The sequence below is a fragment of the Juglans regia genome, chromosome 10 (assembly GCF_001411555.2).
Source record: "Juglans regia cultivar Chandler chromosome 10, Walnut 2.0, whole genome shotgun sequence".
Classification (NCBI taxonomy): Eukaryota; Viridiplantae; Streptophyta; class Magnoliopsida; order Fagales; family Juglandaceae; genus Juglans; species Juglans regia.
In genome coordinates this window covers 10,777,455-10,801,587 of record NC_049910.1, presented here as the reverse complement: position 1 = coordinate 10,801,587, position 24,133 = coordinate 10,777,455, and the positions used below count along the sequence as shown (strand labels likewise).

The 24,133-nt window shown below is 33.0% G+C and overlaps 2 protein-coding genes across 2 annotated transcripts; both read right to left on the bottom strand.

The window, feature by feature from the left end:
* Nucleotides 1–2,980: 2,980 nt before the first annotated feature.
* LOC108989044 (ATP-dependent RNA helicase DEAH11, chloroplastic-like) lies at nucleotides 2,981–11,928 on the bottom strand. Its single transcript, XM_018962489.2, is given in 4 exon segments — nucleotides 2,981–4,354; nucleotides 5,840–8,972; nucleotides 10,996–11,233; nucleotides 11,235–11,928. Coding segments are annotated over 4 exon segments (5,148 nt in total). The 5' UTR covers nucleotides 11,798–11,928; the 3' UTR covers nucleotides 2,981–3,140.
* Nucleotides 9,812–10,380, bottom strand: LOC108989045 (60S acidic ribosomal protein P2-like). The gene has a single exon (XM_018962490.2). The coding sequence runs from the start codon at nucleotides 10,327–10,329 to the stop codon at nucleotides 9,982–9,984; it is 348 nt and encodes a 115-aa protein (XP_018818035.2). The 5' UTR covers nucleotides 10,330–10,380; the 3' UTR covers nucleotides 9,812–9,981.
* Nucleotides 11,929–24,133: the final 12,205 nt, after the last annotated feature.

Here is a 24,133-nt window from a genome sequence, read left to right as displayed (position 1 = left end):
TTAGCCCCGGTTTGGATAGTGAGATGAGATGATATGATTTTAGATAAAAGTTAAATAAAATATTATTTTTTAATATTATTATTATTTTGAGATTTGAAAATTTTGAATTATTTATCATATTTTGTGTGAGAATTTGAAAAAGTTATGATAATGAGATTATATGAGTTGTGATCATTTTTCAATCTAAAATGTAAAGCAGCATAAGAAATATGAGGTTTCATGAGGGTTGAGTCCTCCTAACATAATGTCAAACCATTATATGGTCACCTATTATTTCCGTACACTCAGAATACAAAAAACATGATGCTTTTGTAGATTAAGCCAATGCAATAAAATACCTCTCAATCTCAAGACAAAGATTGGAGAAATTGGTTATCTTTTGAAAGATTCTTGCTTTTAGCTTTACCAGGGAAAAGGATTTGAATTGGAAAAAATGAAATAAATATTTTCTTGCTTTCAAAGTGAACAAAGAAATGGAATCTTTTAAGCAAAATCCTTTCATTTGCTTCCAAGTAAGTATATATTAATCAGATTGGTTGAGCTGTAACTCAATTGGTATGCCCTCTCTTTACAGTAGCAGATTTAAGTGGTAAATTATTTCTAAGAAACCATGCTGAAAAAATATATATATATATGAAAAGTATGCATTTAATTGAAATATTGCTAGAGTAGTGTATGAAATGAGACTGTTGTCTTACAAAAATTCCAAAAATAAAAATATAAAATTAACCAGAAAAAAATACAAAACAAATTAAAATAATATCAGCTGGTCCATGCTCTTTTTTTCTTAATAATTTTTTTTTCTCTTTTTAGGAGTGTAGCCTAATTAGTTTTTTCTTTGACTTATGAGCAAAAACAGAATTAATTGGATCTTCAAGAATTCTCATCTATTTCAAGAATTAGAGTAGGAGGGAGAAGAATATATAAAATGGATGCAATAACATTTATTGAACTTTTAAAGTTGTTTGAGAAATTCACTACAGTTATAAGTAGAGTTATTCTATTTTTAAACCGGCGTATATAAATACTATCCACGTTACTTAAATGATAAGATTCTAAAAATTTTGAATTCGGAAATATTCGAGGGGCCAATTTCTTAGATAATCTTGCCAAAGTCGCAAAACTAGAAACATATGCTTGTCCTAGCGCGCAAGAAACGAATTTCCCCCATATTTAAAGTAACTTGTAATATTAGGATATTAAATTCAACATTTTATTAAAAAAAATATTGAATTCAAATACCAACCAAACCCCCTCTCGTACGTGGAATTCGCAACCCCCATTACTTCACGCCACGCTCTCTTAATCCAATCACCCTCCACTCTTTTCAACCCACATTTCCACCAACAACCAACCCCCTCTTTCTTCCACGATTCAAACACTCAAAACTTTTCTTAAAATTCTAATCAAAACCCATTAAACTAATCGATCAGATCAAACCAAATATTGTATGCATGAGCATGAAGTCGTCGCCTATGGCAGGGTGGGCATTGATAAACCAGAAGTTGAACTGTAAAGCTGTGGATGGGAACGAGATGTTGAAGGGTCTCGACGTTTCTCAAAAGCCGGCTGGTATGGACCTCATGCAGAATTGTGATCTCCCGCCGCCGATGAAGGTTTTCAAAGGGTTGGATAAGACGGTTATATCGTCTAAGAACAGGATGTTTAGCATGACGGTTAAAGAAGATGATAACGAAGAGCTCAGCGTGTACAGAAATGGTGGCGGGAGCGAGAAGGTGGAGCTTTTGAAGGCGTTGAGGTTGTCACAGACGAGGGCAAGAAAGGCAGAGAAGAAAACAGCAGCTCTAGTTAAGGAGAGGGATTGTCTTGCCAATGCTTTGCTAGAGGAAGGGACGAGGTTGTTTGCATATCGGCAGTGGGTGAGAGTGCTTGAGCTTCGAGTTTCCAAGTTGAAATCGCAATGCCAATGCCTGCAGCAACATAAAAATGACCAAAAGGGTTGTGTTTGCGGTTGTGGCGGAGCAAAGGGGGCGGAGGGATTGTTTAAAGAAGGAAATGGGAATGAGGATGGGGGCGGTGTAACATGGTTTATGGCTCTTGCATTTTGTCTGGGATTTTTTGGAGTAGGCTTTGCATTTGGTTACACATTCTTGTTTTGATTTGTTTCTGGTTTTCGTGTTGCGCAGTTGCTCTGCGAAAGCAGTTTTATACACAGCAGCAGCAAGGAGAAATGGTTTTGTATAGTGTTAACATGCAGTTTTGTATAGGTGATGATATTTTGTCCATGAAAATGGATTTCTTTCCTTTTCTTTTCTTTTTTCTGACCAAAAAGAAATTAATTTCTTTACAACAATATTGAGAGCAGAGCACGATCATAAAATACTGTTTTCAAGGTTGCGCCGTTTCTTCCCCAGCAGTTGCACAGTTTTTTCATGGTAACAATCTTGGTTAATTCTTAAAGCCTCGATTGAAACTCTCATCTCCAGTCTTGCAGCCACCATGGAGCATACATCCACCATATGAACGATAAGGAATGTATTTTATTTAAAATTAAATTTAAAAAAAAAAAAAAAAACAGGACACATACATGGGAGAGTTTTTCCATTGTTCAATTTGAAGTATTGAGACCCCTTTTCAACAAGTTTTATGGTAGATGTTTGATTAAAGAAATGTAAAAGAACTACAAAATATTACGTTACTAGTGATATAATATGATAAGATACTAAATGGAGGTTTAGAATTCGAAACCCCTCCCCCAAATGTATAAAAAAAAAAACAGATAATAAAGCTCTTTTCACAGTAATATAGATCAGTAATATGTATCACATCAAACAACTTTTAATTTGTAACTTTATTTTTGTAAATATCAATGTAAGTCTAGCATTTTGTGATTGAAAAAGAGATAGCAGGGGGTGTAACAGAATCAGTTTTTTTTGTTGAAGACATGCATGAAAGCATCTGCAGGATCCCATGCATGTCGTACATGCATGAGAAGGAACAATTGAAAGGAGATAAAAGGGACCTGCTGAACGCATGAAGAGAAGCAACTTTATTTTCTACATAGATAACATGTATGATGTATGTAACCTGTGTTCATATACATTCTAGCTTATATGTACATTCCTATCGAAAGCCTTAGATTAGCATTAGAGGTTATTATTCACGGCGCAGCTTAACTTTCATATGATGGCCATGTGCACATTCCTCAAGTGGTTGTAGCAATCATCACTTGTTTCAAAAAACTCCAAACATGCCCAGCATATGTGCCTCCCACACCTGCACTCAACGTGGTTGCACCCTTCAAATTTCTCGATTGTATAGCCACACACAGGGCAGCTCTTTACATTTTCTTTGTCTCTGCACCACTCCTTGAGAGACGAATCCGGATCTTCCTTGAACTCCTGGTACCTCTCACATGATAGGTACGGATGATACTCTAAGTGGCACCTAGTACAAGTCTCTGCATAACATGCCCCACAAAAAAATGGCTCGCCAGCAGTCCCGGGTTCTGCCACTCGATAAACTGATGGACAGTCGGGAGATGGACAAAACCTGTAAGTGCCTCCACTCAATGCAACGAAGGACCCCACAGAAGCCCTGAAGAGGTCCTCCAACTTCTCACATAACAAGAGAGACCTGAAATCCATAAGCAAAATAGGAGACCTGCAGCCCCCGTGGGCACAGCGAATTGGAAAACTATCCTGGTTCTTACTTGCAGATTCACACTGCTCCACCAGACACAATCGACAGAACAAATGCCCACAGCCTTCAAGCCGGTAACCATCCTCAACCTCACACAAGCAGATGGGGCATGTTGTTTCATTGTCAAATCTTTCAGTCGAACCATATTTCATCTGTGCAATCTCATAAATAACCTCTTCTACCTTTTGCTTCAACTCTTTGTTACCATGAACGGATATGACATGCCGGCGAGTATTGAGAGCAAACTCAGCCCCAGATACCTTCTCTTTGAGCCCATGGAGATCTGGCCCAAACTTAGACACTACCTCCTTCATCAGGTTGGGAGGCAGATCTCTACCACGGAGATGGATCTCAAGTTGTTTGCTTTCATGAAGGGTCAAAAGGGATTCAACCAATTTCTTCTGTGCCAATGCAACCTTGTCCGGAGAACCAAACACCCGTACATGAAGGCTGTGCCTGTCAAGGAGAATGAAGGTTCCCGTCTCCTGTTGCACTGACTTTTTAAGACAGATGCCATCTCTAGAAAATAGATGCTGTATAATGGTTGGCGTGAGGCTGGCATCATCAATGGTCTTCCCTCTCATAAGCTCTTCCACAGGTCTTCTGACCTCTGCCACAATTTTTGTAGCATTTGCAGATATCTTCACTCGGTAGGAACCATTAGCAGTCTTGTCTAGAGTGCACTCTGCACCTGCAAAAAAGACGAGTGTTACCATGGTAATTGCAGATCAAGATTATCTCATCATCCAGACTATAACTGATCGTGCTGCTAACGAACTCATCATGCAAATTTGGATCTTAAACCAAGGCAAGATTCAAGAAGCTGCTGTCATTTGAAATTCCACAAAGCTAGTCATTAGCCAAAAAAGTAGGACTATGACACATAAGGGGCAAATAGTACAAAGCCTGCTTTGGTCATTGGTCCACCAGACTTGTTAGTTGGCTTATGCTATCTTCTACAATTACACCATCAACTTTGATAGGTTTTCCATGACTACCCCATGCTCCTGTTACACTTTTCCACTATAACCATCCTAATTCTGAAGTTTCTGGATGACCAAGCAAATAGAAATTAATATTTCTGAATAACCAAGAGAAGTTATTATCTCTTGGTCACATATTTTCTCTACACATTCACCAATATGAATGCAGGAACTAATTTGACGTTATGTGGTTAAGCATAGAACAAAATTATCAGAATCATATGGAAATATGATGACCATTTCAAACTACCGTCAAATACTTTTGCCTCTTCTCATTCTAATCCAGATAGCATTGGCGATTAATAAACATTTGGTGTAATTTCCAAGTCATTGGAATATGGTACCGAAATCTCCTCATTTGAAAGCTAAAATGTTCTATTTCGTCATAGCAAATTATCAGGAGCCATAAACTGAAAACCCAGAATTTTATAAACCAACAATAATGTGTATATCTTTCATAAATGTAAACATTCATGTAATACCATAATCATTGTATCCAAACATATCATTTAGCCCTGAACTTGTTAACTAACCGGTCACTTTTACCAACCAATCCGTAATAAGATGTCAAGAGAGATTGTTTCTTTTTTACTAATACCTACTAAAAAAAGAGAAAAACATGAATACAAATCATCCAGAAAAGTGAAGTGCAGTATAGAATAAAGCAATTATCTCACAGGACAATGAACTATTAATTTTTTTTTATAGGTCAGGACAATTAACTCCTAATCACAAAATAACATAACACAAAAGGCTCAATACAAGCCACACAGCGCTAGATTGTGAAGAAGTTCAGGAGGTCGACAGCTACAAATTTTGACAGATTTGAAACCATAGAAATTATTCTTTTTATTTTCATGGATAAATAACAGGATTTAAATGATTCTAAAACAAAAGTGCATCGTGTAAACGTATGTCTTGACTATCTTTATCTAACAAAATGAATTAGCTAGTAAAAAGAACTTCCATCACAACAGCTTCTATCATGAAACCACATGTGGCTATAATTAAGATGAGAAGAAAAAATAAAAACCAGATAGAATCTAGATTAGAGCTAAAATAAGAAAGAATAAAAAATGCGTGATAATCCCATGACTTGCAACAACTCCAATAAATAAGAAATAAAAAAATAAGCAAGAAAAGTCACAGATGAACATGGGAATATGAAAATGAGACTGCATCCAAAGAAGTACCCTTTAAATGCCTGAAGCGTGCAAGTAAGGAATCCAGCTGCTTCTTGATCACAAAATAGATATGCGCCGGGCACGACAATGAGGTATGAAATAACTGCTGGCACTTTATCTTCTGCCATGAAAGACAACCAGGCAATACTTTCCCTTCCAGTTGCTCCAAAGCTGTTGCAGCCTCCAGATGTAATCTTCCATCAAAAGTGATATAAGCTTTCATGAAAGTATCCCTTGGTTCGGGTGGGAAGACCTGGACTTGGCAACAATTAGTGTGAGGGTTCTTTTTAGGCATAAAGTGAGAAATTTCTTTTAAGAGTGCTTCTTCACAAGCACTGCTTGGTGGATTTTCTACAGCAACTCCTCTCACCAGGAAAAAATCCAGGATTCTCCTATTAGTGGCAGACCTCAATATTTCAAAAACTTCAGCCTCAGAAAGTTCTTTATCAATTCCGTTTATCACAACACCATCCGCAGACTTGCTGCTAGGTTCACAACGAACATTCTTCCCTCCTATCAGCAGGTTATGGAATTCATTAACAATGAACTGCACATCAAGTAGATCACATTTTACAATTGCAAACCCCTTACTGGGCCTACGTGGCCAAGAAACTTTAGCTTTAACAGCAGGAAATGAGAACATTTTATAATCTCCAAATGATGTCCGTGATGGAACTACCCTCACTAAGGAGCTGTTTAATTCAGATCCATTTAGTTCAGCAGCCTTTGCAGCAGCATCAGGAGTAAGAAATGTTACCCTGCCCCACTTCTCTTTGTCATCACCATCCAGTCCAATGCCAGTAAACTTGTGGATAGCACATATACTACCAGAGGCAAACTTCTCGAGAAACATTATAAGCTCCTTATCATCAATGGCATCCGCATTTGAATGATACACGTCAACAGTCAAATATCTCTTTTCAAGCTCCAAATGTTTAATCTCAGCTCCAGATCCAAACAGAGCAACAGAAGGCAAAATACCAGGTCCATGGTATAAGCATTTCTCCATGCATTCACTAAGCAGCAACTTCCGTTCATACTCCAACTCGCCATTGACAAAACCAAAAACCTTTTCCATACCTTCTGAAGAGGCAAATAACCGAATCTCATTCAGGTCAACATTGACCTTGATGCCAATACGTTGATCCATACACTCTGTGCGTATACGAGATTCAAGACCAAGCAGATTACTATTGGACTTCCCACAAAATCTTTTCAGGAGAGTACTACCAAAACCAGCCAACACCCTCACCTGCAACCTCTGGTTTTTCATCTTAGAAACATCAAACAGAGGAGGGTAAAGAGTAGACAAAGATTCTATGTCAACAGCAGTTACACAAACCAGATACTCATTAGAAATTGATAAGATTTCCCCAAAAACTACCCAACTAGGCTTCTGACTGAATATTAGCAATGAACTTGACGGATGAAGCTGAACATGACGTCCCGTGAGTGCCACTTCATAACCAAGTTGATCATACCCCGAGTACATGGCTACATTTTCTCGAAGGGAAGAGAGTATAGCCTTTTGCATATATTTATCAAGCTCAGTACACCTATGAGGATCCCACCTCCAGTAACTGGGAATAACAACATCAAGTTCATGATTGAGGCAAGATTCTAACTCCCTAATCGTATCTTGACATCTCCGCATGGATTTGGCATTGACACTGTTTTCCCAACACCACTTGTTTTTCCTATCTTGAGGCACAGCCTCCCATTCCTTGTAAACAGAGAGAAGAGTAAAGAGGTCACCATTGAGGTGACAAAATTGCACCTTAAGGCAATCAGATTTTAGTTTATCTTCATCACTACCAACTCTGCAAAATATGCTACTGGCATTTGCCATTACAATGGCAAGGACAACTCCCTCACGACGCAAATTATAATCCATGCAGCCAAGAATTAGTTTACCAAGCCGAGGCTCAATACCCAATTTAACTAAATATGTACCTTCGCTGGTTAACTCTAGAACTCCATTACTCCATGTAACAGCTCCTAACTGAACGAGATTTCTGACAGCCATATCAATAGCTTTGGCACTTGGTGCATCAACAAAATCAAAGTTCTGTACATTCTTGACGCCTAAAGCAAGGATCCTAAGAACTGCAACTCCAAGATGAACTCTACGAATCTCAGGTTCCTGGTTAGGAGGCATAGATTCATAATCAGATACTGAGTACAGTCTATAACACCTTCCAGGTTCTGTTCTCCCAGCGCGCCCAGCACGTTGATTAGCAGAACTCTGGCTGATCCTGCAAACCTTGAGGACATTCATGCCACTGCCAGGTTCATATTTACTATCTTTAACCATGCCACAATCAATTACGTACTTTACTCCAGGAATTGTCAGTGATGTCTCCGCAACATTTGTTGCAAATATGACTTTTCTTTTTCCAGGGTAGTCCTGGAAAACACGTAGTTGCTCTTCAAAAGAAAGTTTTCCATGTAAAGCTAATGCAATTGCAGAGGGAGCATTGAACCTTTCACAAGCCCATTCTACTTCCATTTGAGAAGTCAAAAAGGCAAGAATTGTCCCCTCTTTCTCATTTATGTGCACCTCAGTCGCCATCCTCACAACCTCAGGAACATATGAAGCAACAAAACCAGAACCAGAACCTCCTTCTGTCACGCAAGGGACATATTTGACATCAACTGGAAAGTTTCTTCCCACCACGTGAAAGATTCTACAATTAAAAAAGTACTCTGAGAGCTGGTTTGCATCAGCAGTAGCAGACATTATAATAAGCCGTAAATCCGATCTCCGACACAATAAACTCTTGATCAATGCCAAAAGGAGATCAGTATTTAAGCTCCTCTCATGGGCCTCATCAACTATGATGCATGATATCCCAGATAAATTATTATCATTCATGTAATGTTGCAGTAAACAGTGGTCCGTCATATATATTACTTCAGAATCAAATGGTCGAATGGATGAAGATGTTTTGCAGCAAATGATTGGTTTATTTTCATTACACCCAATGCTTTCTTCTCTCACTCTATCTGCCAATGAGATGGCAGCTATCTTGCGAGGCTGAGTACATATAATGGAGTCATCGGCAGCAACTCCTGAGTCCACAAGAAATTGAACCAACTGTGTACTCTTCCCTGAACCCGTCTCTCCAATCAATACCAGTATCTGTGCAAATGGCAGTCAGAAGAAAGACCAAAACAGATATCAAGAGAAATCAATTCAGATATCTACGACAGTTTAAGGACTTTTTTAACCTTAATCATGAATCGAGTATTTTTAATGGGAAAAAAATCCTAACCAGCACAGTAAACATCAAGTGATTCCTTACAAAAGAATCACCCGTCCATATGATTCAGCCTAGAATTGCATGCTTCATCACCCATTTCTAATAACTGTAATACCTTTTTGATAAGTAATAATAGTGTAATACCTGAAAGCATATAAGTACAACTGTACAAGCGTATGCTCTATTTTCTTAAAGGTCCTGGTTAGTAATCTGTTCTCAGTGGGGCGATCCAGAATATAAGGTCTTGTTTATTTAACAAGGTATTCTCAAGTATACTCAGATATTTCCTTCCCAAACATCACTTAAGCACAAAACAATTTTCAATTTCAAATTTTCAACTTTTCAACTTTTTCATCTAGTCATTACCTAATCATTATCCAAACAAAAAACCCAAATATAACTTTCCCAAACTTCCAAACAAACACAAAACACAAAAAACAATACAACTTTTTCAAATTTCAAAACAAAAATTATATTCAAACAATTTTTTCTCTATAATATTTTTATTTAACTTTTCCTCTCCTTTTCCAAAACTTAATAAAACATCTTAACTCAAACCGTTCTACTACTATTCACAAACCATTTTACTATTATTCACATATATTATGAGATATTCTAAGGGGCTCGAGTTTTTTTTTTTTTTTTTAGCTCCAAATACCACTGGGAATTAGTAGATCATATCAATATCTCAAGGACCAGAAAACAATGTGCAATATTAGAAAGAACAATACTAAGTTAATCTGTAAGATTTCTGCATAGCTTGCCAGTCTTAAAAGAGAACCAAACTTTAAAAAAAAAAAAAAAAAAGCCTGCAGAAACATGAACTTGTGATTTCTACCAAGCCCTGAATTGGAGTAATCTTGAAACATAATATGATATCCTAATTTCTCAATCAAACAGACTGAAGCCCATATCAACGTCTGATTCCTCTTTCTCTTCCACCTTTTCCTCTTTCTTTGGCTCTGCTGCAGCAGGAGCAGCAGCAGCACGGCCGCTGCCACCTGTTGCTGCAACTGCAACAGCACCACCACCACCAGAAGGGACAGATGCCAATTTCTCTCTTCCAGATGCAATAAGCTCAGTAATGTCTTTACCCTTCACCTCAGACAGGAGCAGCTCAATCTTATCATCATCAACTTCAGCTCCAACGGATCCAAGGATGTCTTTCAAATTCTCAGCTGAAGGGCTTATGTTCCCTCCCAAAACAGCCAGCAAATACGCAGCTATCACCTTCATTTTACTTTTTCTATGAGGGCTAGTGAATCTGAGAGAATGGAAATGAGCGCAACACAGCCACTAATTGTCCAAACAAGCCCTAAGTGTTACTTCTTTCTCTCCATGTTATTTTCATGGTGTGCACCTTACATGGAATTGTAGCCAGCAACACATCGAGCATTCTTGCACACCACACAAAATTTCACTCGTACTTCCCTCCCACTTTCCACACCACTTCCCATTGAATGGTGAAAAATATGCAAATTTTCATCAACTAGGATTTACTTTAGTGAAAGCACACATCTTAAGTTCCCTTAATCCTTGAAAGGCCACATTGACCACTTAAAATAATATATAACTAAAGACTAGATGGTTACACTTAAAAAAGCGAGGATTTTTTTTTTTTTTTTTAAAAAAAAAATCCACTGCATTCTTGAATAATGGGGCTTATGAATTTGTACCTTATTTTCGTCAATCTTCCTATTAATATGTTTACATTTAATAATATCCCCCACCAGCATCCCTCAAAATAATTCAGTTTCGTAATACATCATCCTCTAATAGCTCACCTATATCCCACGAAAACTCATAAAAAATTTGAACTTGATCAACTCCTTCCCTAGCCTCCAAGAAACACGAAAGATTTACCTCCTGACTTGTCAAAATGGAAAAGGAAAATAAACAAACCTGTTGAACATGAACTTGCTGAAGAATCTCCTTCCTGTAAGCATAAATGGGCAGCCCATCCTCAAGCCGCCGACACTCCCGCGAAACCAAGCTGAAAATCCGATTCCAATCAATAACCTCACCGAACCTAAACAATTCTATGGCCTCTTCACCAATCTCCTCCTCTTCATTCTTCTTAAACTTCCTTCCGATCAAGTCCCTCTCGGTAATCAGCCCCTTCTTCTTATTGTAGATCACACACGCCGAGACGGTTCGGCTTACTTAGCATAGCCGTGATCTTGTCAATCTCCTCCGACGTGCGCTGGAGCTTCTTGCGCCATCTCTTAACTTCCTCTCCGTCTATCAGCCGGCGCACGCGGTCCATGAACAGGGTTTGGAGCCGGTCCCGAAGCTCAACGCTATCGGACGGGACCGAGACGTTGAGTATGACCCTCGGCTCGAAACCGTGAGCCCCGTCGAAGCGCAAGCCCCAGAGATGGACCAGCACTCCCAGAGCATCCGTCCATTGAGAGTAAGACAAGGCTCCGGCAACGGGACCGAATTTCAAGACTTTGAAATTCTGCGGCGAAGGTTTGCATTGTGCGATCAAGGACTCGACATTCGTGCTTTTTATGTCTCTGCCGTTCGAACGAAGCTCGATGACGAAGTTTTGGCGAAAGGAAGGAGCGGTTGGCACCGGAGAACGATCAAGACGTTGGTTCGCTGGGAAATTGCGGAAACGTTGGCAGTGGGGAGCGAGCACGGAGTGCTTCCGTTGGGTTCTCTGGAAGGTGGAGTTAGGAGGGTAACAAGTTTTCCTCATGGCACATGGACAGGGAGGGAAAGGAAAACCCTAAGAAAGCAGTGCACTATGACAGTGAAGAAATTCGAGAAACAGAGACCCAGAGAGACAGAGAGAAGTAAGTTAGGTTGGACGGTGACAAGCAAGAAAAATGAAGAGCTCATATATCCAATTTATTTATTATTTTTATCTTCGGATACAGTTCGGTTACGTACCGTACGTGGAAGAAGCCAGAAGGGGCCATTGAAAAAGAATTGTATAGAGGGTGGACTCTACTGTGAGTAGGAGACATTAGACTTGAGAGTCGACCGTCTTCTAAAGGGCATCTTCGTCTTTGGTTAGCGTGCAAGGCGATGCAGACGAAGTTATTCGTAAAACAAACATTATAGGTTATGTTTGGATGTTGAAGTGAGTTGAGTTGAGTTGAGATGATAAAATATTGTTAGAATATTATTTTTTAATATTATTATTATTTTGAGATTTAAAAAAGTTGAATTATTTATTATATTTTGTATTGGAATTTGAAAAAGTTGTAATGATGAGTTGAGATGAGTTTGGTAACCAAACTCACTTTTAATCCTCTTTTTTTTTTAATTAATTTTGTTTTCCAAAACATTTTAGGACTCCTTTTAAGGTTGTTGTCCAATTCCAAGATATTTGACATATGCCACGACTTATTATGAGTTATTTCTTTTTGTCAAACAATTCTTGTGTCGAGTAATTCATGCATATGTTTTTATTTGTAAACTTGCATTCCATGGAAATGAAAACAAGAGGATTGAATAATAATAATAATAATAATAATAATAATAATAATAATAATAATAATAATAATAATAATAATAATTGAACGTGAAAATTTGATGAATTGTAATAATCGTTCTTGCATGGCGATGATTATACCGTGCAAGAATGACGATTACATACCATACCATACTAGAAAGATTATTATTATTTATTCCATTATTGTTTCACGCTTCCATGATCCCAACGTGTTTTCAATATAGCATTACTAGTGCAAAACAATCCTAAAGATTATTGATCATCTCTACTCTTCATCAACACATTCAATAGAAGGTCAAGGATCAAATCGTCGTATGTTTGGAGAAGTATATGGTCATCTCTGAGATCTCCGTGATCTCTTGATGATGGGTTTTTTACAAAGAGTCGGAAATTTTCATAAAATCAAAATATGAAAACATGTGTATCCTAAAACCTATCTTCTTGGTGTACTCCTAAATTGGCTTTTACTTTTTTTTATTTTTAAAGGCGTAGTTAATTAATTAGGAAAAGATTACTAGATAGTTTTAGAGTATAAATGATTTGGTAATCTCATCTTACCATAAAATAACACGTAATTCAGATTAATTATATAAATTTTAATTTTAATTGACATTATATCATAAGATAAGATAAGATAAGAATATCAAGTGTAACACTTAATGGTAGAATCTAACACTTATGAAACGCAAGTGAAAAAAGATTTCTTAGAAGAATAAAAATCTATTAATTGCCTATCAGCCCATAGTTAATTGACAAGGGCACATTTGGTACATAATATACCATTCATATAAAGTAACAAAACTCCATAAAAAAATTCACCTTTTAACTTTTTTTAAAAAAATTTTAAACTTTTTAAGGAAAGTCTTCACAAGCAGTTACCAGTTTTTTGAACTTTTTTAAGTAAAGCCTTCAAAGAAATAATAAATTGGGAAATGGTGATATTGGGTCAATTTAAATGTGTAGGATTATGATGGAGGAATTATTATTAAAAAATAAGTCATTAGTATTTATTTTAATCAATAAAAAGAATTGGAATAACTGAATGGACCCTTAAAACTTCTCTAAGGTCATAGGTTGTACGCGCACACTAATATAAGCATAGTCATTTGTAAATATTAATATCTTGGGACAGAAAAAACATATTTGCAGTTTAATGATATTTTTATTCTTAATATTAAATGTATTATAATGTTAGACATATAACTATTTATAGAGCCATATTTTGAAACAATTATATTTTAATAAAATGATAATATATTTATAATTATTCTATAAAAATATATTTGATTTAAAACATGATTGTAAAAAAAATTGTGTATGGAGTTGTCTCCACACTTTCAACCCCGTATAAAGAAAATAAAATCTATCATTATAATAGGAGAAAGGAAAAAAATTCATATCATCTTATTCACACTTTGTGACTAAACTTTTGCAATTAAATGACAAAAATAATACATATATATAGTATTATTTATTTTTACACATTATATTTAAAGTAATGTTGATATAGTCTCTGGGTGTGCAAACTCATTGCACTTCTTTTGAAAAAAATATATTTATCATGTGGATTTTATATTTTCTCACTTTTTTTAAAGGGAGTGTGCCAGATTTGCACACTCTATGATTAAAAATATTATTTCTCTTATATTTATTCCCTCTTCTCACTAGGGTTGGGCATGTCTCGTCCTACACCCGTCTAGCCAAGGTTAGGGTCACAGTCCGTAGATTGGGGCATGCGTGCGAATACCTGCCCAGCCCAGCCTAGCCTAGCCCAGCCCAACCAATATTATATATATACATGTATATATATTTTTCAAAAAAGAAAAAACAACTTTCTTTAATAAAACAACATTGTTTTCTATTAGGTTTAGTTTAAAAACATCTCCCCGCCCCAACCCGCTCCCTTTCTTTTCCTCTATCTTTCCCTCTCATCCCTATTTGTTACTGTTGCCATTGTCGATCTCTTAGAGTCTCTCCCTCTAGCCGTTGCAACTTGCACTCACTCGGCCCAGGTCTCTCTCTCTCTCTCTCTCATAATGAGTCAGTGCGTTGTTGAGCCACTGGGCGTGGTGCCATGGGCGATGGGTGGACGGCCCTAGGGGCCTATGCACCCCTCGTCAGCCGGACGAGGGCACCCGTCACCCCCTGTGGGGCAGGGCCAATGCTGAAATATGATGATTTTATTGCAAGAGTAGTATTGCATACCATATTCTCATCTCCCTTTAATTCATTATGTAAGATATAATACTTTATCGTTGTTGAATCATCTTTTATTTTTTAAAATAAAGATTAAAAGGTAATTCTAGGTTGCTTGCTCATCTTCCACACAATTATGGAGAATCCGGAAAAGAAGGGTGTATAATGAAATGATGATTTTATTACATTTCATCATTTTCTCACAATGATTTTATTACAAGAGTAATATTGTATATTATATTATTATCTCACTTTTATTTTATTATATAAAATATGACACTTTATCGTTGTTGAATCATCTTTTATTTTTATTTTTTAAAATTAAGATTAAAAGGTAATGCCACCTTGTCTTGTGTACAATTAAGGATGTATAGTGAAATGAATTAAATTAAATTGATGGCGAGTAAATAACTATGAACAGTATATTTATGAGAAACAAAAGAATTCATGAAGAGAGTTTGAATGTTTTATGCATCCAAACCAATAAATTTGGTACAGAATTTACCATACAAAGTAACAAAACTCTATAATAAAAAAAAAACCATCTTTTAATTTTTTTTCAAAATTTTTGACTTTTTAAGGAAAGTCTTAAAACGAATAATAAATTGGGAAATGGTATCTTTGGGTCAATTTTAATGTGTATGATTACGAGGGAGGTTATTGGAAAACAAGTTATAGATATATAGATATATATATATATATATATATATATATAAGATATATATATATATAAGCATAGTCATTTGTAAATATTTAAATATCAATCTCTTTATACAATCATGTTTTGAAATATGTATATTTTAATAAAATGATAATATATTTATAATTATTCTATAAAAACATATTTAATTTAAAACACGATTGTAAAAAAAGATATTTTTTATAAATTGTCTGCATCGAGTAAAAAGATTTGAAGGATTGAGAAGGGTGAGTTCTTTTCTCTTATCAGCCAAATCTATTTGGGCATATTTGAGAGGTGAGATGAGAATTTTATATTTTGTTTGAAAATTTAAAAATATTATATTTTAATATTATTATTATTTTAAAATTTAAAAAAGTTAAATTGAGATTTGAAAAAATTGAATTATTTATTATATTTTGTATGAAAATTTTAAAAAAATATAATAATAAAATGAGAATTTTATATCTCATCCAACCCTTAATATGCTAATATGTATGACAACTTTTTTTCCTCAATTGGAGTATTATCTATTAACTACGACAACTTTTGTACCTAATTTGAAGTCGCACGAGTTTCGGGTCGGAATTTTTTGTTTTTCTTTTGTTTGGAAAATGATTGTAACACTCTTAAATATGCACATCAAATTTACCTATTCATATATTTAAATTTTATTAATTTTTTTAATGATTAAATAAATAATTATTAGTGAGTTTATATATATATATTTTTTAATAATTAAAGATGTTTAAAAAATATTAAAAAAAAACTATTTACACTTGTGTGCATATTTAAAAGTGCACATTTAGATTATTATTAAACATCTTTTTAGGTGAGTTGAATTGAGTTGTGAATAATAATATTTTATTAGTCTTACTGAAATGAGTTTAATTTTTTTAAATTGAGATGATTTAATTTTTTTAATTAAAAATATATGAAATAGGTTTAAATGAATTAAATTTTTTTTTATAAAAATTTAAAAGAAAAAATAAAATTTTATTAATAATTTATTTGAGATAAATTAATTTGGTTAAGTACAAAATACAATCGTGCATCTAGCGTTGTTCTTTCTATCTTATAAAAACTACTAGGAGTGAGCCTACGACGTTGACGTGTAAAGTCTTGGGATCTCCAAGTGCCACCTTGTTCAACTTCCACGACAAGCTTGCGGTAAACTTTACTGTCAAGAAACCAGCCGTAATTGACTAATGAAATACAGACGCAATTTATTGTTAAAAGTTATTTTTTTTTTATATAAATTTTATATTTATTTAATTTTTTAAAAATTATATATATAGTAGTCTATAACTATAAATATTATTTATTTAAAAAATATTTTAAATCAGTATAATACGTTAATTAGTAACATTCCTTTTATTATAACTTTTTGTGTGTATTATATGTTATATTAAGTCATATTTATAAGAGTAGTGCGTTTAATTTTGTCTAGTTTTGATTGTTGGGTGTGCCAATTAGTATAAATTTTACATCTTATTTTTCTTTTATTTTCTTTTTCATATTTTAAAACATCTTTAAATATTTTTAAAAAATAAAAAATACATTAATACACTAAAAGTCTCTTCTTTAATCATTAAGTAAAAAAAAATTAAATACATAAATAGTCCAAATGATGGGGCAAACTTATAGCGCATACTAGCATTTTCCTATTTATAAATATATTTTTATAAAAACATTTATGTTATATAGATTTAATAGTTTTTTACTATCCTTCAATTACAAAAAAAAAAAAAAAGATTCTTTTAAATTGTTGCACAAACTTCCAAATTTTGAATAGAAAAAAGATAGATGTTATTCAAAAAATTTATACTAAGTAGTAATAAATATTACTTTATATGTTTATCCCTTTCTCTTGAGATAAATTTAACATTATGTCTTCCGAACTTTAAATTTAAGCATTTATCAAGCTAAAATTCCTGTAAGATTTTAATGTAAGCTAAAATTCCTTTAAGATATTTTCAAACTTTAAATATTCAAACTACCGATGATTAACAAAAATATATATGGAACATATTGTTTTATAGTAGTATTAGGTCTACAAATGGATTTTATAAAAATTAATGAGTATTAATGGTAGATACAGTCATGAGTTGTACAAGCGTGGCGCACTCTATTTGTACTCAATTTTTATGTGCGTTTCATATTTATTCATTTTTTTAAAATGAGCATACAGCGCTTACGCACTTTATAACTATAAATATCATTTCTTAAAATTAATATATAAAATGATGTGACTTTTACATAGGTAAGGGCTTTATTTTTACCAAGCATTTCCTATTAATTATCCTTTTATTCATACCCTATCATAATCACTAAACTTCGCATTGAACTAACAGCATACGGATTGGGGGGTTAAGGGTATTGTTGTGAAAACTAGGGGCGAAAACCGAAGCATATAATATAGCTTCGATACGAACTGAGTACTTTTATACATGTATAAAAAGAGGGAGAAAATCGACGATGTCAATTTCGACATGATTCCTATCAGTCGTCAATATCCCGTCAGCATCACAATGAGACGAAAACTCAGAGAGAGAGAGAGTCTGAGAGATGAGAATTGGAAAAAGAAGAAGAAGAAGAGATTTGGGGTTGGGGTTATTATACTCTAAATCCAAACTACGTCGTTTGGTAGATTAAACCAAACGATGTTGTTTCATCTAATTTCCTACCACCGTCCAACCTATTCTCTGTCGGTTTCGAAATTCAGTGGCCAGTTCGCGTCGATGACAACCAGTTCCATCAATTTCTATACAGCCCTAGTGAAAACGTGACAAAAATAATAAAATTATAAAAGCAAAATAACAATCAATCACAAGATACAAAATTAACGTAGTTTGGCTATGTGCCTACATATACAGAGATGCAAATGATTTTATTATGTTGAGGAATATCAAAATATACTATGGGGGCAAAATTACATTGTTCAGACTGTCATACTATTCATAACATACATATTTAGGATTACACTGTAGAAACTCTAATTTTTTTTTAAGAGTTATTCACTCGAGTGATGTATCGAGTGAGACTCGAGTGAACTCTCTGCGTGAGTTTTTCTCGAACGAACTGTCATGCAAACGTCGAGCAGACTCTCTGTTTGGCATTTCTTGAATAAAAAATAGTGTCTAAAACTTTCCCGTCCTGGCCCAAGTCTCATTGAAAATATGCCAAAAAAATATATATATCACAATGTTTCCTTGTCGGATCATCAAATTGGACCGATATAATAATAAACCAGGCTCCATAAACCTAATAGGTATGGGAATTGGATTTCATCATTTTATTGAAGATGGGTGCCATGTTAATGAATTCAAAGATTATCGATAAGGAAAATGTTGTTTGTAGTGAGTTTGATATAATATAATTTAAAGGTGTGTTTCGGAACATAAATATTATAAGATATTTCATTCTCAAACATCACTCAAATATAAAATACTTTATTAATAAGGCATGAGATAGAAGACAATGTTTAATGATGGCATCATCATCAATGTCTATTCTTTCTACGGTCTTTGTTAGATATTGCTACGTAAATGAATCTCTTTCTAAGTCATGCATTCTTCATTATGAATGAAATATATTTCTATTATCAAAAGGAAAAAAGAAAACAACGTGACATCTCATAATAGGATGGGTAGTACGTATCATATATATATTTCGAGTCTCGAGACTGCGCAATAATTATTCTATATCCAAGTTTCAAAAAATATATATATATATATATATATATATATAAATTATTCTATATCCAGAAGGTTCAAGATTCTTCACTGGATAATCTAGAGTCATATTTGCGAGGGCCACGGCATGATGCCTATGCTTTACGGGTTGCTTTCTTCGGTGCCTTTTGCTTTTGCATGCATCCACTTTATAAGTGTGCTTAACAACGACGAAAGCATGTCCCAAATAAAAAAAAAAAAAACAACGTACGACGATAGATTCATAGTCAGTTCATCAACGTGTTTGCTTGTAAATAAACGTTTACACCTATATATTTCCGGCCTTCTTGCTTCAACCGTTACGTGCAAATAAAATCTGATATGCATGGATGATATTTGCATTTCTCAGTAAGAGAGATGTCAGAAATTCAATTGAAGATTATTGTGCATATATATATATATATATATATATATGTGGTTGAGACTGACTATATATATATATATATATATAAACCTAATTAGATAAAATCAAACACCCAAAGGTAGGATGGGTGATGTATTTCTTATGATCTTGGTCTGAGAAATAAAATTAAAACTTCGAATCACATAATGTCAAAATCGGAAAAATGTCACTTCAAGTTATATCCAAATTTAAGGTTTTCACTGAGAGAGAAAAATAGACACATGACGTATGTAGAGTCATAATACTTTTATCTTATCTCATCATATCTTGATATCTAAACATCATAAATATAAACATTTTTAAATTTTAAATTTTTAACTTTTTGATATAATCATTATCTAATTATTACAATTTTTTTAAACTTACAAACAAAATATAAAAATCAAATCAATTTTTTCAAATTTTAAAAGAAAAATTATATTCAAACAATTATATTTGAACAATATTTTAATTTTATAATATATTTTTTAAAATTTTTATCTCTATTTTTTAAAAATTTATAAAACATCTTAATTCAAACTATTTTATTACTATTTATAAATTATTTTATTATTATTCATAAATAATTTCATCTTATTATTCAAATCAGGCTTAAGTTATGTTATTTAGTAAAATAGAACGAAGGAGGGCCCAGGCAAGAGAGAGGCCCGCGCATACTACGAGAGGGTCGGCTAAGAGAGAGGCCCGCTTATAGACCATAGCGTGCTGATTCACACGAGTCACGACTATCTAATTAGGGAATCCTTTTATATTACCAAAAATGTCTTTTATAATTATTTTTCTTATAAACAATTCTCATATTTGCTGATGTATTTAAGTATTTTTTAACAATAAAATAGTGTTCCGAAAATGTGAAAAAGGTTATATATTTTTTAGAAAAATACTACCATACCCACTCCTTTTAACACATCTATTTGATCATTGGTCAATTTTTATTTTTTACTTAATGATCAAGAAAGTGATTTTAAACATATTGATATATTTTTTTATTTTTTAAAAGAATTTAAATATGTTAAAAAAATGTGAAAAAAAAAAGTTTTTATTGCCCAGCGGTCAAGATGGGGCGGCATAGTAGCCGCACCCTATTTTTTAATAGAGGCAAGTACATGTTATGTTTACGTATGAGTATATGAATATATAGGTCAATTTTAGGGTCCGTTTGAATTCAAATATAAAATAAAAGGAGTTGAAATAGTTTATAAATAGTAATAAAATTTTTAATTAAAATTATAATAGATAAAATGAGATAAAGGGAGATACTTCTGAATCCAAACATGCTTAATCTAATTTTATTTACTAAATCGAATCAAACCCTTTAAGTACTCTACAAATAGACTTCATCGAATGCAGTTGTTCAAATGTTCCTAGGAGTGTGAACTCAAATCGGAAAATCGGACCGAACCGGATCGATTTTACCGGTTTTGAACCGGTCCGGTCCAGAACCAATTTTTAAAATTTAAAAACCGGCCGGTTCCAGTTTGATTCCGGTTCTGTGATTTTTTAGACCGGACCGAACTCGGTCCGGACCGGTTGATTAAAAAAAATAAAAAATAATATTTTTATATATAAGTTTTATACAAAATATTTTATATATATTAAATATTAATATATATATAACTTTATATATAATGTATAATTATAAATTTTTATGTGAAATTTTATATATAACATATATATTCATATATGAAATAATTTCTTATTATAATTTATAAATTATTACATAAAATGTTAATACTAAATCACTAAAAGTTTATAACTAATACTAATATATAACTTATAATTATATAAATACTCTAATATTAATACTATTATATAGTTTAATATATTAATAAAAGTATAAAACAATTTTTTTTAAATCAAATTTTTTTTTTTTTTTATAAACAAATTTTTAATGACAAATTGTGAAATTTACATTTTAAAAAAACTGAAAAACCGGACCGGAAACTGGTAAAACCGGAAGTACCAGTTTAGGAGGGTAACTGGTACGTAATCGGTTTTGAAAAATACAAAACCGGTACATACCGATTCGGTCCTAGATTTTATCCAAAACCAAACCGGACCGGATCAATTACACCCCTAAATGTTCCTATGCAAGCCTGCACAAATTCTCTCCCAACTAAATTAAGTTTGTACAAAAGAAATGCAGTTAAACATCATTTTTGTCCAATCTGTATGATAGATCTTGAATCAACTGGACACATTCTGTGTACTTGTCTTTCAGCCTAAGGATGTTTGGATGCTTATAAGGAGGGCAATTCATAAAGCTTCAATATCTCAATATTCAAACATTACAAATATAAACAAATATTTTTCAATTTCAAATTTTCAACTTTTTCATTTAATTATTATCTAATCATTACAACTTTTTCAAAATTTTAAACAAAATAGAAAAAATAATTCAACTTCTTTAATATTTTAACTTTATAATATTTTTATTCAATTTTTTATGTAATTTGGATAGTGAGATGAGATGAAATGGTTTTAGATAAAAGTTGAATAAAATATTGTTATAATATTATTTTTTAATATTATTATTGTTTTGAGATTTGAAAAAGTTGAATTATTTATTATATTTTATGTGAGAATTTAAAAAAATTATAATGATGAGATGAGACGAGACAAAATGAAATGAAACACTTTTACTGTGCAAACATGGCTATCTCTCCTTTCTAAAAATCTATAAAACATATTAACTCAAATAATTTTACTATTATTCACAAATCATTGTACTATTAATCACAAATCATCTCATCTTATCATCCAAATGAGTCTGTCGTGACAACTTTAAAGGCTAGAGGATTGATTACTAGCTTTTTGGAAGCCTCGTGGAAGATGATAAGAAAACTTATGCAACAAGGTGCTGTGTGGCAAGTAAAACATGTCAAGAAGGAAGCTAATATGGGAATCATTGACATACTTAGTTGATGAATGTATTCACTCTTTTATATTGGTTGAATGCCAACCTTTATTTCATTAATGAAGCATGTTGCTTTAAATTAAAAAAACATAAACGAGTAGTGCTGATTGTATCAATTAATAATTTATTTGTATTAACTCTGTTATTCATTTAATAATTTATTTCTTTCTAACGATTTAAATACAAATGAGTTAAAGCGATCCAAATAATTTATCTGATTTGATTAACGTATTTTCACATTCTGTATCAATTATGGATATAAATTATTCACTTATATAATTACATATATAACAAAACTAAATAATTATGATTATAATTCATAAATGGAACTTAAGAATCACGTGTAATAGAGGGTTTTTTTTTTTTGCTGACATTGGAGGTTTGAATCCGGTTCTCTCATTTGGAGATCAAACTTATACTATCTGGTCCAACAAAGTTTGGACACGTGTATTCAGGGCTGAGCATTGACAATGTTGGAGTCGGAGTGCCCTACTTTCGACTCCAATTTACTCCGACTTGTCAAAGCAGAGTTGAATTTGGGCCTTTTATTCGACTTTTCTTCTTAACTCATTTGAAATTTCAATTTGACAATTTTCGACTCTCACAAATTGGATTTGAGCTTCTAGATTTCAGTTTTTTTTTTTAAATATTTTTTCAATTTTAATTTTATTAAAACATAACCAAAATTGAAAAAATAAATCATTGTACAAATTATTATTATTATACATTACTAGTACATGTTATTATACTTTAGTTATTATATATTAATATTACATGTTATTATAAATTTATATATAGTTGTGTTTATACATAATATATTAGTATTTAAATGTTATAATACATTATTTATTATATAATTAGTATTATACATAATAATTAGTATTACATGTTATTATACTATAGTGTTTATACATTAGTTGTTATTACTCATTGGTGTTAAATAATAGTAATAGTTAATAGTCAATGTACTAAATTATTATTAGTCAATTTAATCTATTTATATTATAGTATAAGCATATTATTTTATAATAATTTATTTATACTAGTATATTATTGAATTTAATAATCTATATAAGTTATAGTTATATAAAATATATATGATTAATAAATGAAAAATATATATATTTTTATAAAATATATATAATATCAAAATCAAAATCGAACAATCGGAATTAGAGCAAAGTTGGAGTCGGTACATCGCTACCTCCAACTCCAACTTTAATTTATCGGAGCTGGCGTGAGTTGGTGCAGACGTGAAAGCAGAATCGAATTTTTAAATTTTTGCTCATCTTTACTCACTTTCTAACTTACCCGCTGTATTTTAATAATGTACAATCCTAAAAAATGTTCCCTCTTTTTCCAAGCTCCAGATTTAAATCTCCTCCAAAACTCATATTCATTTGAATAATTTCCAATCCGCCTTTCAATTTCCCGATCGAGCCGATCACTACGTATCTTTCTCACATTCTTACCGTCAGATTCCCTCGAATCCAACAACCCCTGCAAATCAACGACCTCAAAGTCCGTCCTCCTCAAGACCACCTGGCGTGAGAGAGGGATGGCTCGACGACGAAGAAGCATGCCCTTTTATCTCATTCTTCCGGGTCAGTTTTGTAAGGATTTATTTTCTTTCCTTTTTTATAAT

Excerpts from the sequence above, each read along its gene's own strand:
- LOC108989045 (XM_018962490.2), bottom strand. The coding sequence starts at position 10,329 with ATGAAGGTGATAGCTGCGTATTTGCTGGCTGTTTTGGGAGGGAACATA.